Raw genomic sequence first — 17,740 nt, 5'->3', positions numbered from 1 at the left:
AAGTTCAAATTGGTGATAACTAAATTTGACGATAAAAGGGGGTAGGGGTGGCATTTGAAGTTGCATATCATATATTTGTGGTATTCCAGATTTTGGTCTTATAAACCTGACCATCTAGATATGTGAACTTGCCACTACAGACCATAAAGTCTGTAGTGGCAAGTTCACATATTCTGCAGAACAATTATTCTGCAGCTGATAAAGAGAGGTACAATTGAATAATGTGTCGCATTATCAATGAAAACAACTTTATTAGCCAAACCATTAGACGAGAAAACAAATCAGGTAGAAAAATGCAAATTCCGCTGAAATTGGTTTATTCTCCAATTCCAAACTTTCAATCACACAACAGTAAATTCAATTATGCTTTCATCGTCCTTGTCCAAGTCTAAGAAAATCTTACTTAGGCCACCATGATATACCGTGCCTCAAACGATCGTACGAAGGCCGAAATCAGAGTGCCTCATGCAGCTAATTCTTGTTGTTTACATTTCTTTCTTGCGAACTTTGGACTCTGTCTTGTTACAAATAACATTTATGCAGCTCAACTGAGGCAAGTTTTGCTGTCAATAATAATATCATTGGTATTGCCAAAGCAAGCAGAAAATCCGCATTCACATCGCCTCGCCATAATACTTGAACTGGCCTCCTTGCTAGTATCTCATAGCAGAACGAGAATGCACAGGGCAATTCTTGCAGTCCTGCTCTCAGAAATAGCAGGACCAAAGGTTTTCAAAACAATGCTCTTTGACCTACGTAGGTGAACCCTCGACCAATCAAATCACAACTGCTTACGAAATGTTATGATGGTCATTTCGACGAGGTCCTGCTCCCGAGATTGAGCAGGACTGCTCTTTGTTCTAGACTATTGTGAAGCAGGACTAAATTCACAAAAGCCCATTGTGAAGCAGGACCAAACATAGGGTATCATAGTTATGAGCAGGACCGAAATACAGGGCTGCCGTAGGAGAGAACAGGACCTTGAGATTAGCACGGGATGCCTGTATCAGCTGGCGGAACTGGGGACTGTTTATCAAATAGAATTTGAAACTTCCTTTTTGCAAGGAAGAAATTGTTTATTGTTTACAGTAAATCTTATCTTTGGAAATTCTTGGTCCTGCTCAGCAGGACCAGCAGGACCTTTGGCTTCGCCACTGAGTATCGGTATCATGCTAGATCTCTCTTACATTATATTAAATAGATTAATGGAACTAACGCAAAATAAAAAAGACTGGCGTAAAATTGTGAAGCGCGTCGTAGTAGTTAATGCTTGTATTATTTGCTATTGTATAATTTCAACCATAAATAATGTTTTTATGTTATTTGCCGGTGTAATATGCGTTTTGGTACCCTATGCAAAAGTGTAATATTGTGAAACGCAATGTTTTTCAGATAGTATGATTTCATCATTGTGCGATGTTTTGACACAGAGTTTAATATTTACACTTGTCAATCACGCAATGTTTAGAGTCGCCATTAAAGTTGTACTTTTTTGCATAAACTTAACAACGGAAATCACAGCACCGCTTCTTATTTGCATCCCTTTTATAAAAATAGTTCAATTGTTCTTTACATTTCTGAACAATAAAAACCAGAACATTCGACTGGTTCGCATGCTAAATCCCAGTTTAAATGCTTTGGTACGTTTTTGCATAACCAAAATTGTCATGCGTTTTTGTACCCGGTCCAAAATCCATAAAGTTACCGAAACGCATATGACACCGGCTTAAACTTGGAAATCATAGCAAAATATTTTCTTGTTTTGCTGAAATGAAATTTTGTTTGTAGCTGTCTTCTGTTGTTGTTTTTAATGTTGACGTCACCCTCACTCATGACATGTTTTCAGATGGAGGCTGTAGGACAACAGGAGAGCCTTCACTTCACTCCAAAGTTTTCAGTAAATTTGTTCTAAGAACAATTCGGAAAACGAAGAATAAAGCATATTTCCTTCGATGATTGCGTTTTCTTGACCACGTATCAATGAGAACTGACTCTTGAAGATTACAGTCGAAGCTTTGGTATTATCAAACATCTCGGCGGAGGAACTTTCATGACATTGTCTTATTAGGCCTACAAAATGAGCGAAACAGATACAATTACCCCACAAAATGAAAGTCCAGAAAAGCAGTACGAAGATAGAAAACAGGAATCAGCTGAATCAAAGGAAAATGTTACCGAGGAAGATGAAGTTGAAGAAATTCTTTCAACTGGTGTGAAGCAGGTAGGTCTAGGTTGCCTTTACTTTTTTTAGTGAATACTAGTGACTGCTTTCCTTCTATAATAGGCCTATGGAAATTTTATTACGGCTAAATAAATCTCACAAAATATGTCTCACAAAGCATAGGAAAAACAGCACAGCAAAACGATTCTTTATTCGTCCAGCTGATGTCCTTTAATCTCTGATGAAACTGTTTCAGGTTAGCCAGACGAGACGGTTACTGATCAGCCAGACTGTGAAGTATTTCTTTTGAATTTGTGTTGCCAGTTTTGACAGATATTTTACTACATATTCCTTATGCAGACCAATTTTCAATTCTGGTAAAATAGAAATGAATCACAGATATGTCAGGTTCAATTATGCCCTGAAAAAAAAGGACCTTTGATTTTCATTTCATTTTATGGGTTGCCCTTCAGCTCAGAGCTTATTTCCAAGGGGTCCATTATAAAAAACTTTTATTGCAATATCAACTTTATAAATAAAATGAAATAATAACAACAGTTAAAGTTAAAAGGAAAAATCATCTCTAAAATGAATGTTTAAATATATTCAAAGATGATGCCTGCTTAGACCCAGCTGAGAGGCTATTCCAAAGTTTTGTTCCTCTGTAGGAAAAACATTTTTGCCCATTTGCTGTGTTTCTCCTTGGCAGCCCTAAGTCCATCATTGTATTGGAACGCTATGAAATTTCAGTAAAAAGGTTACACACATATTTTGGAACCAACTCATGCAAGGTTTTATAAACCATTGTTTTATTTTAATTATCTATTAGTATTTCATCAATGATTTTCTGTTCAAATTGTTTGTTGTAACCCTAACAGCTCTATTTGGAGTTAGCAACCCAAAAAGTAGCAATATTGAAAATGGGGCTCCACAATGCCTGTGCACAGGCTCTTCAAAGTTTCCTTTGAGCAAAAGCACTCAGATGAAAAACCTGATAACTCTGGAGACTTTTGTTGAAACCTAAATATGCTCTAGTCGAAAGAGCTGTCAATCTGTACAACAAGGTATTTTGAACTATATCAATAGCCTTATCATGGATTTTTACATGCAAATTTTTGGAGCTACAGATTGTTCTCCTAAATAGCTCTAAAAAGCAAATTGCTCTCCTTGAAATCAATTTTTCCTATGTTTCAATTTTTTATTTATCTACAGACAGCTCACCTGAAAATTACTAGGAGAACTGTTTACTGCTCCCTTGCTAAAAGTCTTATGACCAGACCTGCCTGTGGACCACCAGTTTCTCAGACCCCAGTTTCAGAATCTGTACCATTGGCCCTGTAAAACTGCTTTTGATGAGATAGATTTAACCAAGGAAAGTTCCCAACGTTGATTACCATAAAGTGAAAGCTTTTGGCATAGAATTTCATGGTCTACACTGTCAAAGGCCTTTAAAGGTCAATGAAAACAAGTCACAAACCTCTCAAGATCCAACCCACAGTACTAGCTTCCAATCCAGATAGGACTGTTCACAAGAGAATAGAACATTCCTTTTCATGTACAGGAGAACTTTTAATGAAATGCAGATTGAGCTCCAGAGAGTAGCTAGAAATGCTGTCAACTCTGATTTGGCTCTTCGCTAACTTCATAGTCACCTTTTAGAAGTATGTTATGAACAGAGTTAATGTTAGAAGCAAGATTCCTCACTACTGAAAAAAGAAAAAGTTAATTTTGCTTGAAATGTCTTTATGGTCAGCAATCACTGTACCAGAATCTTCAAAAGGCAATCAATGCTGTTGGTTTTTGATCTCTTATTGAGAATTTCATTGGTAGTTTTCTAGGATACTTTCATGTTGTTTTTGCAGGTAGAGATCTTATCAGTATAATGCTTCTTTAGTGAACTGACCTTATTAAGAATTATATTTATCTAATTATCTTGTAATAAATAAAACCCTTGCCAGTAACAGCATGGCAAAGCAAACAATAACTGAAACTTTTTTATGAGACTACTTGAAAATAATTTTTAGAAACTCAGTCACAGCAAAAGAGAAATCTATTTTATGGGATAGAATGTCCTAGCATAACACATACTGTAATATGTGGCTAAAATATTGTCACAGCTTATAGGTTAAATCATGTAATGATTATAGCTAATTTTGATTTAACAAAAACAAGAAAAAAGGGCAGAAACGAAGAAAGTAATGACTGCAAGTAATGATACATGCAAGAAAGTACAGGATGGAGGTTAAATGTTTTCACGAAAGTAGCATTCAATAGTTATCCAAAAGCATTTTTGTATCGTTGAGCAATTATTTTCCAATTAGATATCTTCAAATGTTACATAATGTTCTGGGATATTGTTCCAATGGTTAATTATAGAACTTCTAAATGATTGACAAACTTGATTGATAAAGACAGTTTTTAAGGCCAATCTCCACTGACGCTTTTTTGCACCTTTCGCCTGAAAAATTCTCGACAACACATGCGCAGAAAGAACAATTTCATGAGAAAAGCGTTCGTGCATTGAAAAATTCGTTGGAGTAGTTTCTACTTATCGCCAAGCGAAATTATTTTAAGTAAACATGGGACAATAGAACTGCATGAGTTTCATAATAGGCCTTTGCAAGATGACATTCTCACAGCAACCAGAACTTAGTAGCAGTGAAATTGACTTGCAGTTATGTTCTCTACTTGGTATGGTTCTTTTCGATAATTGGTTCTTTTCGAAAACAATAATTCTTTTCCACAAGCAAACATGATTTTTCAAATGCCGATTCAATCATTCTTTATTCGTCTTTGGACTCATCTTCATCTAGTATTCATCTTTATCATCTTTATCTTATTTATTTTGTGCACCCACTCTTTCGTATAAGTCTTGGTTTCCCCTCCAATGTAACTATAATTGAGTTTCTTTTTCTCATATACAAGAATCATAAAAGACAGCCATGAGACAACATCTTTGTCCTAAGAATCTTGCGTGCGCTAAAATTTGATCGAAGTCAGTGGAGATGGAAATGAGCAGAATTTTGTACGAATGATTCAGCAAATGCTACAAAACAAGCATCAGTGAAGATTTGGCTTTTTAGTTTGTGAAAAAAGTTGCCCATACCCTAATGCAGTTTAAGAGAGCACTGGGGCTTATAAGAACTTTTGAAATTTTGCCTTGCAGTTTGCATGTATGGTTTTAATGAAATCAATTGTTATTGTATGTCTTTATGGTCAGCCAATATATGAATAATTTAAAACATTTTCATTTTGATTAACGCTTCTTTTTTCTGAATTAATTGCCTATTTTGTGTTTCTAAGATACAGTAACTTTTGTTCTCATACTTTTTACCTTATCAATTCTTTTCTTGTTGTGCAGGAAAGGCTGGAAGAAGCAAATAATTTGAAGGCTAAAGGAAATTCACAATTTATCAATGGAGGTAATAATGAAATAATTATGTTGATGTAAATAAAAACAGAAGGAACAAAGCAAAGTCATTGCAGCTCATGTCATCTTTAAGAATTTTACTTTCTACTGGATTTGTGTTCTTTTATATTGTATTTACCTCTATGGACCAAAATAGAGCAAAGCAATGCAAAAATTATAAAGCCTTGTCTTAAGCTTATTTTTTTGAGGTTGGTAATAACATGTAACTGTACATGGTACATGAATGAAATCCCTTGAAATTCAGGGGAATGCCCTTTGTTCCTAGATGGAAACCCCCTTCACTTAATGACAATAAAAAAAATTCAAGTTTCTTCCTTGAAGTAATTTTATCAATTTTGCATGTGTTTCCTCTATGACCTATTTGAAAACTGGTGCAGGGGCTTCCTTTTACAAAATGAGCCTGTTTTGTTAATATGTTATAACGCCTGGAGGAGGTAGGATTAATAAATTTGATCCCATTGCAGTGAGATCCCTTACTTAAATGAATTTTTTCTTGTTTTAAATAAACTTGATTTTCTTCTGTTTAAGAGTATGAAACTGCTATGGATATATACACAGATGCTCTGAAGATTTGCCCTAAAGATTGTACCAAGCAATTGTCAGTTTTGTTTGCAAATAGAGCAGCATGTTATGTGAAAATGGTAATCATCTCTCAAAGTTGTTCCCTATTTTGTGCCTCCAATCCTGGCCTTTTGAGATGTGTCATTACAATTTGCACCTAGTCAAACAAAGCCTTCATCCAAGACAGGCATTTTAGCTGATGTTTTGAAGATGTTATTCAATCCAACATTAGCATTCAAGATTGCTCAAAAAGCACAAAAATTATGTTGTTTGCCAAAAGGCCAATAATATAAAATGTTAATCCAATACCATAATTTATATTCAGGTGTATAAAATGACTTAAGATGAACTTCTTGTTTTGACCAGTTGGTGCCCAGTATGGATATAGAGTCCAAATGGGAAATTAAGCTCATAATCGAATATGGTATATTTTAAAGTATCCCATAGAGATTACCTCTGTTGCCTTTTTCAACATCAAATCTTGAGGTGCACAGATTTCACACAATCGTGCAGCCACATTTCGCCTTATAGAATATACTGATACTAACTGTGAAGATTATTTCATTTAGTTTTTATACATCTGTAGAAGAAAATCAGTAAACCAAAATTTAGTTTCATTTGTCCACAGGGAGAAAGCTTATCTGCAATTCATGATTGCACTTCAGGTAATTTAGGCCAATGGTTGTGTTTTTATGTCATGTTATTCCTTGTTCTTTTTGTTTCAAAATGCTTCTTAAAGTTCTCTTTGTTTTCAATCTCTTTTTTTCCGAAACCAGTGTTTTATAACTTTTAGCTTTAGGATAGACAACCTGTGTGTTTGAATGAGCTGAAGGATTTTATTATAGAAGAAGAAAATATGCAAACCAAACCAATGATAAACAATGTGGCCATGAACATAAGTTAGCAGCCTTATTAACCTATTGTTGAAACCTGCATGCTGAAGTCATATTTTTAACAAAATTGATTTCATATTGTATAAATAACACAATCGGCATCATTTGTTTAAGTTTGGAGAGTATTGGCTAATTAACTAAAAAAGGCTTATAACTTACAAATGTAACTGATAAATTTTATAATAATGATAAATGTCTTTACCTTAATTATAAAAAAAATTAAGAAAAAGTTTCCCTGGATGCGGAGGGCCCATTTGTTAGAAGGATGTTGTGTTTAGAAGCCTTGAAATGATTAGAGGCAGTATCATTTATTTGACTTCTTTTTTCATTGTAGCTTTGGAACTTGATAAATGTTATATTAAAGCAAGACTAAGGAGAGCTCAAGCATATGAAGCTCAAGAAAAATTAGAAGATGCTTTTGAAGGTTTGATTTAGCACTGAAGTGGTGGAAATTGCAGGGGTGTGAGGGGCAATTGCCCCCAGGTTTTGTCGATAAATTATGTCATTTGTCCACAAATTCGCCTGAAAAAGGAATTTCCACCACTATTACATTGTTTTTTGCTTTAATTCTGTTTTGTTGTTACTCTGAATTGACAGGAATAAATTTAAAAATTATGTAAAGATTGATGCCTATGGATAAAAAAATTTGAAAAAATTTAGTTAACAGAAAAAAGGGGGATAAATTCTTTCGCACAAAATGAAATCACTTTAAATCTGATCAGGTTTTAAGTTTGGACTTCTCAGATATCTAAGACTTCAAGGGTCAGATTGGCAGAGTTTTTCAAGTCTTAGTTTTCAAATAATCCCTATGTTAAAACACGAAAACAAGCACTTCTTGAATGAAAGATCTGGCTGCTTCTTTCTCCAAAATATTGAGATTTCTCCATTCAGCTTTGGACATGTGATACATTATCATCATTTTTTAAGTGTTTTTCTATCTCTTGGATTTCAAAAGATTTAAGACAGATTGATTTTCGGTAGCATTCAGCTATCTTTAGAAAATATTCAAGTTCACATCACTTATTATCAAGTAAATTCTACATGAATGAAGTGATTGAGAAGTAAATTCTACATGAAGATTTTAATGATACTGAAACTTTTTTCCAGATTACAAAAAAGTTTTAGAATTAGACAGAAGTTGTACAGTTGCTGGTGAAGCTGTGAAGGTTTGTTGTTACATTTAGTTTTAAAACGGGACAAAATTATCAAAAATAGATAAGTCCCAGGGGGCTAATTCAAGGATTTATGGTATGTGCAAGCAATATGTCTACAATATATTTTTCATTTTTTTGCAAATGATATGAATATACAAGAAATAGTACTTACAATGTTTATTTGTTACTCAATAAAAGAGGCTTAGCAAATGTATGAGAGCATCAGTTGTAAATTCAAAATATTTACTGATCTGTTTAATATTTGCAGCGGTTGCCAGATCAAATAAATGCTAGAAATGAAAAACTAAAAGAAGAAATGTTTGGTAAGTCTTGGTTCATTTGCTTCATATTTGTTCATTTTTGTTCATTTCAACTGTTCACTAGATAAAATTTTGTTAAGTTTAAACAACAATAGAATAGTTAGAATTTCTTATCAAAATTTAAATCCTTTTTGTGTAGTTGCCCTAAGAATAATACTTTCTCTACAGTCTGGTGTAGATAAACAATATGAAAGTGAAGTAAAATCAGAAAAATCAGATTTATACAGTCATATTTAATATAATTTAATGCAAGCAGGGAGCAAGGGACCAGATAAAGGATTGTACTTAAGATTTAATAATTCATTTTGAATTCTGAAATCTAAGTTTGAATTGGGCTTAATATTTTCTTTAATTAGATATTCTTAATTTTGACACATTCTCTTTTCAAGGGCCCTAATAATAATATATGTACATTTCAAATAGGCTGATGATTCCTCTTTGAAAGGATGAAACGCATTCCGGAAATATAATAGATTGTCTTCTTTCATTGTCTTTCTAAAAAATGTTTCTTTATAACACTACTGCTTTTTGTGAAACAAAAGTTTAGTTATATATATATATAAATTTATACAGGTTTGCTTGGTTAGCTTATAACAGCTGCTATAAATCAAGGGACTGCATATAACTTCAGTTTCCAACAATAGTTTAGTGACACCACAACAGGCCAGTCTAATAACAGGAATGAGTAGAGCATATAAATTGTGGTATTAAAATCATTTTGCAGGAAAATTAAAAGAGTTGGGCAATATGGTTTTAGGACCATTTGGTCTCTCAACTGACAATTTCAAAGTACAACAAGACCCATCTTCTGGTGGGTATTCAATTAATTTCCAGAAGTAGCGTGAAAAATTGTAGTATATTTAAAGATGTTTAAAATACATTTTGCACAAATATAATTGTTTAATTTTGACTTACTAACAATGTTAGAAAATTTTACTTTTAAACATAGGTATGGAGAAATTTTTTTCATTTAGGCCGTCCTGTCTGAAAGTCTTACAGATTCTTTCATAAGGTTGCAAATTGTGATAATTCAAATGTCAAAATGAATCTAATTAGAACTTCTCATCTTAGAAGTGTGACACAAAGCCCAACAGATGTATAATTATAAAAATTTTTGTTTTCAATCTAAGTTTGTTTTGAATAGAACCACAAAAACTAATGCTATATGAAAGTGTTCCTTCTGATATTTTGTCAAATGTCCTTTTGATAAAATTGTCATTACAAAAGGATTTAGCTGTTGATATTTGATTTGTTTGAGCTAATATGAGATATTTCTATATCACAATAGTAAATATTTGACATTGAGTTTCTGCATCAAGTCGACCTACCTTCAGGTGTTGTGGATCTAGTATTTTAGAGAGTTGGCAGATCTATTACAAGGAGGCTCATCAAAATGATAATCTTAGAAAGGCCCAAAAATGTTTGCTTGACAGATAAAATTGACATTTTTCTTGTAAGTTTTGTAAAGGCAGCATTTGTTATTAAAGGCTAGTCTTCAGTGACATAACAAATAACAAACTGAGTACTGAGACGGTTGCATGCATTTGAACATGTCAGACAGAGTTAAGCAACCTTGATAAGGAAAATTAGACCCTGTTATATATCTGACTTCTCTGACTAAGATGAAAATAGAGACAGAAGCAAGGCCACAATAAATGTGCCATTATCTTTTCATGTTATCATGCTTTGCATTGCTATATATGAAGGCATTCTAATCATATTTCACTGCCTCTTCTTGGTAGAGCCTTTACTCTTCTGTAATATATTGTGAATGAGAGGCATGAGATGAAAAGGTAGTCTTTTACAAAGACTGAAATACAATTTTTTGTTTGGGGGGTGGCAGCCCTGATCAAAAAATGTACTAACAGCCACATACGTTGAAAAATAAACGTATTTTGCTTATGCTACTTGAGTTTTATGGAAGGCCAAGGCCCCCTGCCCCCAATATCTCTGTCCTTGATCCTTAAGGTAATACAATATGCACACTTTTCGGAAATTTCTACTTGTGTTATCGATATTTGTTCTAAGATATGAACTTCAATCTTGAAAGCTCTGAATTTGCAGCTAAATGTTTGCAATGATTTAAAAGAAAGAACTTCATAGAAAGCCATGCATCCTTACTAATTCAGATAACCTAGCCTAGCTTAGAAAAGTAAACCTAGCTTAGGACATAGTCTGCATGGCATCTAGAAGCAGGCCTGACCATTTCAGGAGAGCCATAGCTCTTGCTCCCCTCCAGGTTCTCCTTAAATGCTGGAAGGAAGTTACAGAATGCGCTCTTAAATGGCTCTAGAAAGAAAATAGCTCTATAAATATTCCTTTGTTACTACTCTTATTAATCTACAAATAGCTCGCCTGGAAATTACAATGAAAGCTGTTTACTGCTTCCCTGCTTAAAGTCCTATGGCCAGGCCTGTAAAAGCGTCCCGTTTATCCAAACTATAACTTCTGATGCTACATAACCATGGCTATAATACAACATTTCAGGATTTGTGACACTTTTTGTCTATTAAGGGCAAAATACTTTAAAACGTAATGCTGCCTATTTTGCAAATGTGTTAAACCCCGAATTCATTTTGTGTTTTTGATATAAATTATAAGCTTTTAGCATCACCAAGAGTTTTTGTGTCAAAACTAATTGTATTATAGCCTTTACCCACCATAAGGTTTTACGAGTTTGCCCCCACTTGCCATCATCAAAGAACAATATAATTCAATGCCAAGTTTTGACTATGCTGAGTCGCTGTCTTAAACGTAAAGAGATTTTACTTAATCGTTTATACTGCAGCAGAAATAACAATAATTTTCAGTAAAAAGAGCTTTTTGACAACTGCGTTTTTTGATATCTTTTTCTCTAATACGGACATTTAATAGTTGATGAGTTGTAATTGATTTTAAACACTAAATAAAATCATTTTAACTACAATTGCGCTAATGCTACAAAAGCAATTTTTTGATAAATTTTGTAAGTGATTTGCAATGTTCGTACAAAGACTGATAAAAATACAATCTAATCCATGAATGGTCCAAGTGTTTGTACCAGAAACGAATTATTAATAATAATCATCATAATTTGTTTACCTGGCAGTTCTATCACCTTTTCTACAAAGTTGGTTCGTTTCTGCTTTCAAAAACAAGCCCTTATTGAGCTTCAGCATTTGCTTGAGCAACTCTTCGCCCTGCTCTCGAGCAGCACTTGCCTTTTTCGACATAGTCTCTTTTTTGCATTCTTCCAAATCAGTGATACTTGGTCCCATATCATTAGTGTATTTTGCAAGATCCTTTATTGAGGCTGGTGTTGGACGACTGCGTAAACTCCTGTTGACTGTCGGATATTTCCGTAAACCAGTCCTCTGGCATTTCCAAATGCTTTTTGGCCTTGCTTTCAAATCACCAGTCCTTGCCCAATTTTTCCCTTCATCTCTGTTGCAAAAACATTTCCCGTGCCCGAGACTATCCCTTTCACAAGAAGTATCTTTTTCCTTTTCGATGTTTTGTAGATCCTGTATTTGCTCGCAATTGTCCAATGGCGTATCTTCACCGTTCTTTCCTTTACTTCCCGCGAATTTCAGAACTTTAACCGTGACATTTTCGTTCGCTACTTTTGCATAAAAAGGCGATGGAAAGGCCTTACCAAAACTCATCACTTCGCTGCTTTCTCTTTCTGGTTCATCGTCCTGTTTTTTGTCACAACCTGTCCATTCTGAAGAATCTTGCTCAACTGCTTCTTTGGTTAAACCTGAAGCAAGAGGATCCTTCAGACCAAAGTTATTGCTGGTTTTTTCCATCTTTTTCGTGTTACTTGATTCATTGTTGTTTGATTTCCTACACATGGTCTTTGGTAAAATGGTGCTTTTTCCTAAGTCCTTCATTCTTCTCTCTATATTTTCAATCCCAGATATCGGTTGTTTGGGAGATCGTTCTAATGTCCCCGTCTGTACTTCAAAAAACGTCTTTGCAGCATCTTTTGTCGAAGAAGAATCGTTTTCCAAATTTATGCTAGAGGCTTTTACGCTCCCACCTACTTTTGTACTGATGAGCATATCAGTAGACGAAGCTTCGTCTAGTGTTTGTGCTATCTTATCACGGAATGGGTTCTTTCGAAATGGAAGACGTTGTTGACTTATATTTGTCAGTGCAACTACCAGAACCTTGTCTTTTCTTAATATGTTTTCGGGAAATATTGACCCCCCTAATCCACTCTGGCTGCTACCTTCACTTTTCTTTTCGACATTGTCAATCTCTGGAACCAAATTGCATTCTTCTTCATCTTTCTCAGTCTCTTGCTCTTTCGAATATTCGTGGGACTCTTTTTCCTCTTCAGGATTGAGTTCAGCTTCCGTTGCTGTTACACTTGCCATATCTATCTCTGCTTTGAGTTTTTCCGCATGTGCCGAGGCCACCAACCGCTGAAATGAAAGCTGTGCATAGGCTGCAGTTGTAATGCTATTACAATCTCCTCTTTGGGTTTTGCCTTCCTCTTCAGTACCAACATTTTCATCGTCATATTTACTTCTGAGTTTCTGAATACAGTCAAGCTCATTTTGAGGCATTAAAATGTCTTCCTCATTATCCGAAAGTTCTCCGTTCTCAGAACATGTTTCTTGAAGACAGTCATTCTTCTGCAAAACCTCATCCTTCTTCTCCTGCATTGAACCTCCATTGTCGCTGCTATATTCAAGACCGTCCTGTTTTACTGCTGCAGTACTAACAGCCATCTCAGCATTTGTAGGGTTTCCTTCCTCTTTCATTTGCTCACCCATTACGTCTTGTTTCTCTAAAATCTCAGGTACTTCTGCTTCATTCATTTGCATCTTACCAGCATGCGAGGCTCCAGTAGAATGGTTGGGGATGCCATGTGATCGATTTAAATGGGTTTTATCATTAGAGGGACCTGTTTCCTTTTGAGGCTCCAAAGCCTCGGATCTTTCTGCTTCTAACAGACTGCTACCACGATCATTCGACTCCTGCGCCGGCCCTGAAATTCTTACAATTCCTTTGGTTTTATCAATAATAATTTTCGGTATATTGAAATCTGCAACCTCCTTAAGCTTTTTCTTTCCTTTTTGCTTGGATCGATCATTTGGGACCACTGAAACCTTACGAGTCAAAGCTAATTGTGATATGGCATTCGCCTTGTTTGAGGCATCTGCAGTTTTTGACTTTTCATGTGCAGTTTTTGACTTTTCATGTGCAATTTTTGACTTTTCATGTGCAATTTTTGAAGCTGGAGTACCTTCATTTGACGGTTTACCTCGATTTGAGTTTACTTTGGGTTTATTCATAACAGCCTTTACTCCAGACGGTAAGGTCATCCGGAATAATCCTTGTCCTTCCACTTCCTTCCCATAAAAATTGTGTTTTGTTAAATCCAAGGCGCTTACTTCTATTGTCATAGCTTTTCGTCCCGAGTTAACAGCGCCACTTTCTTTGACACCTGTCTCCTTAAGATCAAGCATTACATACTTCTTCCCCTGTGCCGCCAGGCTTTTAAGCATCTCTATTTCTCTTAATCGCGCTAAATGAGCCATGTCTTTTGACTCCAACACTTTTATCTTTCCTTTTAGTACTCGCTCTGCTTGTTTGCGTGTTCTTTGTTTTTTTAGAAGTTCCTCCTCTCTATTGACCATCTCATCAAAAGGAGCCTCGTGGCAAATTAGCATTTCATGAGAAACTTGTTCCTTTGCAATTACCTCTTTAGAACTTTTCTCTTCAGGTGCAACTTTCTGTCCATTTGCTGAAAAATTTCCTTTACTTTTCAATGGAGATACTGAAGTGCATCCGACTACATTATTGCCATCTTGCTCACTGTATTCGGAATTCAAATCATTAATACTTTTGCTCGAATTTCTATCTGTTTGTTTTTCACTTTCTCTTTCACTGTCAACAATGTTATTGGAAGTTTTTTCTTTGTTTTGCAGTGTGACTTGAAATTGATCATCCATAGCATTTTGGACACCATAATCTTCTTTAGATGAACCTCCATCAATTTTTACAAGTTTCTTTCGTTTTGTATCAATGACAATTAATTTTTTGGAACTTTCACCCTCTGGTTTAAAAGATCTTTTCTTTGCCTTTCTTGGCGATTTCCTGACACCTACAGCACCATCCTCACAATTTTCATTGATTAATGATTGCTCGTTAGGTGCTTTAGCAGTTTGTTTACTTTGTGCTAAACGTTTCTTATTGTTGATTTCATTTTGCTTTTCAATGCCAGATGCTTCCTCCATTTTTGCATTCTCATACTCCATCAAATTATCATCACTAGCTGGCTTTTTCTTTCGGATAGGTTTCTTCTCTGCGCTCAGATTCATGAGGAATTCAGACCCAAAAAACCTTTTTGGTCTTGATGCCTTGTCTCTCTTTGAACATCTCTTGTTCATCACAATGTCTGTGTCAATTACCCCTTGTGTTTGTGTACTGTCTTGACTTGCTTCATCTTGTTCACTTGCCTTATACTTTGAACATCGCTTTGGTTTTCCTTTGCGCCGTGAGCTATGATTATCAAACTTAAGGTCTTTAGAATTAGGAATTGATGTTGTGCCTTTATTTGAAATCACCACAACTGTATCCTTTGGAATTAGGTGTGCTAACTCTTTATCAATTTCTTTGTGAAAAAGATCCTCTTTGAAAAGTCCAGGCTCTTCAAATATTGCCAAGTCTGGGGCATTGCTTTTAGTACTTTCAAATTGTCTTTCTTTTCCATCACTATCTTCATGATTTGTACCAGTGTGGTGGTAGTCTATATAAAAGTCATCCAACACCAAACAGTTTTGCCTTCTTTTATTACGCAGAAATTTACCAGAAACATGCGGCGAATTGTAGTTTTGAATGAATCTTTTTGCATACTCTTTGGTCAACGCAGGTTTAGAACTAGCATCTTTACCTTTAACAACCCTAAAATTAAAAAAATCAGACCTTTGATCACATCTACTTTTACAATGTCCCCGTTTGTATGTTTTGTACTTTTACAAAACATAAGTTATTCATAAAAAAGATTATGATAATATATAGTTACATTTATTTTTCAAAATTTTACTGATTATGGTATATATCTGAATCAATTACAGAATTAAACATATTTGCTATCATTTGACTTTCCATCTAATAAAAAGGCTTGTTTATATATGATTAATTTACAACATCCATATATTTAAAAAACAAATACCTCCATGAGTTCTATATTCTTTCTGATTTTGGAAATTCTTATACTTGTTTTTTCTTAAGAGTTTCTTATTCATGATGTAACTGATTTCAACATTCAGGATATCCTATATTTAATTTTCATGCAAGGAAAGTTTCCAACAGATTTAAAGTTTTTTGTTTTTAAATATGTGTGACATTTTACACAAGAATTCAAAAAGTAAAGTCCCACCTTGAAGGAGGGGGAATGTCATGGTAATGATTCAAAGCTATTGTTATGCAAATCATTTGGGTTTTTAGTGAAAAATATGAGTGGGTTAGAAACAATAGATCAACTAATCAAAACATCAAACTATTGAGTGCATCTGTTGAAAAAATTGCAGTAACAAGCATTTTTTAACAATTCAAAAATTCAATTTTTTGATGGGCAACCAGGAGCTTTTGAAACCACAAACAGCATCCTTCAAAATGGATGCGTATAATTGGTAATGTATTCTTGCAGAATATCATGTCAGGCCTGAAGAGCTCTGTGAATCAATGATTATCTGGTTCTTGGTGAAGGTTTTTAATCAAGGTTTATGGTTTTTTTAACACAAAGCCAAACATTTTTAATAATTTTCAAATCTGGAATTGAAGTTTGCCATGCTAGACTTTTATTCTTCTTGTTTGATAACAAATATTTGTAAAAATGGTTTCTTTTTACTCAGGTAACAATTGTATTGCCACACCTTAATTGTTCAGCAATTTTTTGAAAATAAAAGTCTACTTTCCCGAAAAATTCCTTAGAAATTTGCTCCTCACTTGAAAATTTTTCCTTTAGGCACAGTTTCTATTTCTATTAAAAAACTTGCAATTAATACATTTTGAAACATGTTTTCTATGGCAGCAGCGAGAATTTCAAATGTTTCCTGCCAAAGTTTGCTATCAAAAAAGGTGCCACTATTACTTTTGATTTGAAAGATGGAATACATTTGAAACTGTAATGTATTTTCATTCTCAGTGAGTTTTCATGCTAGCCAGCCAACCAAAATTGATGAGTTCTTGCCTTTTTCAAAATTCAATTATTCTTAACTTTTTGCTCTGAGTACTGAATTCTTTCCAATTGCCCAGTACCCAGACTTAAAACTTTGTTGCACGTCCACAAAATATTTTCTACGCCAAATCTGCAAGCTTTTGCATATTGGCCACACAAAATCCTTAGACAATAACATTTAACATTATTAACTCTAAAAATAATTGAGAGTGTATAATTTCAGGGACACAGTCTCGAGTTTTAAAAGTATATTTGTCTGCGCAAGAAGCAAAGGTTCCCGTCTGTCCCAGAAATTGTTTCTTATAGCTAGTTTTTTTATTGAAAAATAAGTGTGATGGTCTGCCATACAGAGTTTGATGCCATATAGACGGAGCAGAGCTGTTCATGCTTTGGTGCATACAGGATATTTCTAAGCAGGACGGACTGTTGGAAAAACTAAAGCATATATAATAATTTTGTAGACTCTTTTCAAAGTGTTTTGTCTGCTTCTGGAGACCATTTGAAAGTCTGATGAAGGTGGCTCCATAAAAGTGTGACAATGATCAAACACTTTATTTTATATAGATCTATAAAGCATTTATTGCAATATTTTGTACCTTTGATGAATAAAAAAACTTAGAACCAATCCCTTGACCGACAAATGACGTAGCCATTGTTAGAGCAGTCGTCGCATTGACTAAAAACCAAGAACCGATATAAGATGTGAAATCTATCTAACACTGAACTGGTAGGAATCAGAAAGAATTTAATAATACTTTAAACACAAAATGCTTTCCCTCCTAACCTTTTCGTTGCTGAGCAACTTTCATCGATCAAAACCCCACGAAAGACTTTGCTCTTGTTTCCTCCTTTTCCGTTTGAAAATCGCACGAGCATACAGTTGGATAACTGTTGCTCGATAACACAACTAATCTTGTCGCCAGGCTTCAATTCTCGCGTCATCTTGTCAATTTTGAACACACATCGCAGAGAACATTTTGTATTCCGGTTAAAAGACTTCAACAAAGCCTTGTTCACTTCACCTGTAGGCCCAACGAACACATGC

The 17,740-nt window shown here is 34.7% G+C and overlaps 2 protein-coding genes across 2 annotated transcripts; one reads left to right on the top strand and one right to left on the bottom strand.

The window, feature by feature from the left end:
- The first annotated feature begins 1,654 nt into the window (after positions 1 to 1,654).
- LOC135696411 (tetratricopeptide repeat protein 1) lies at positions 1,655 to 9,681 on the top strand. The gene is made up of 8 exons (XM_065215791.2): positions 1,655 to 2,221; positions 5,523 to 5,583; positions 6,120 to 6,232; positions 6,781 to 6,817; positions 7,380 to 7,469; positions 8,153 to 8,211; positions 8,468 to 8,522; positions 9,244 to 9,681. The coding sequence occupies exons 1-8, from the start codon at positions 2,078 to 2,080 to the stop codon at positions 9,357 to 9,359; spliced, it is 675 nt and encodes a 224-aa protein (XP_065071863.2). The 5' UTR covers positions 1,655 to 2,077; the 3' UTR covers positions 9,360 to 9,681.
- Positions 9,438 to 17,738, bottom strand: LOC135696407 (uncharacterized). Its single transcript, XM_065215785.2, has 2 exons — positions 17,480 to 17,738; positions 9,438 to 15,416 (listed from the first exon to the last, which is right to left on the bottom strand). Exons 1-2 carry the CDS (start codon positions 17,635 to 17,637, stop codon positions 11,597 to 11,599), a joined length of 3,978 nt encoding a protein of 1,325 aa, XP_065071857.2. The 5' UTR covers positions 17,638 to 17,738; the 3' UTR covers positions 9,438 to 11,596.
- Positions 17,739 to 17,740: the final 2 nt, after the last annotated feature.

Source organism: Rhopilema esculentum, chromosome 14 (genome assembly GCF_057945365.1).
Source record: "Rhopilema esculentum isolate cy_ngs chromosome 14, ASM5794536v1, whole genome shotgun sequence".
Taxonomy (NCBI): Eukaryota; Metazoa; Cnidaria; class Scyphozoa; order Rhizostomeae; family Rhizostomatidae; genus Rhopilema; species Rhopilema esculentum.
Note: the sequence above shows the minus strand (reverse complement) of the source record. Positions and strands in the feature narration are given on the sequence as shown.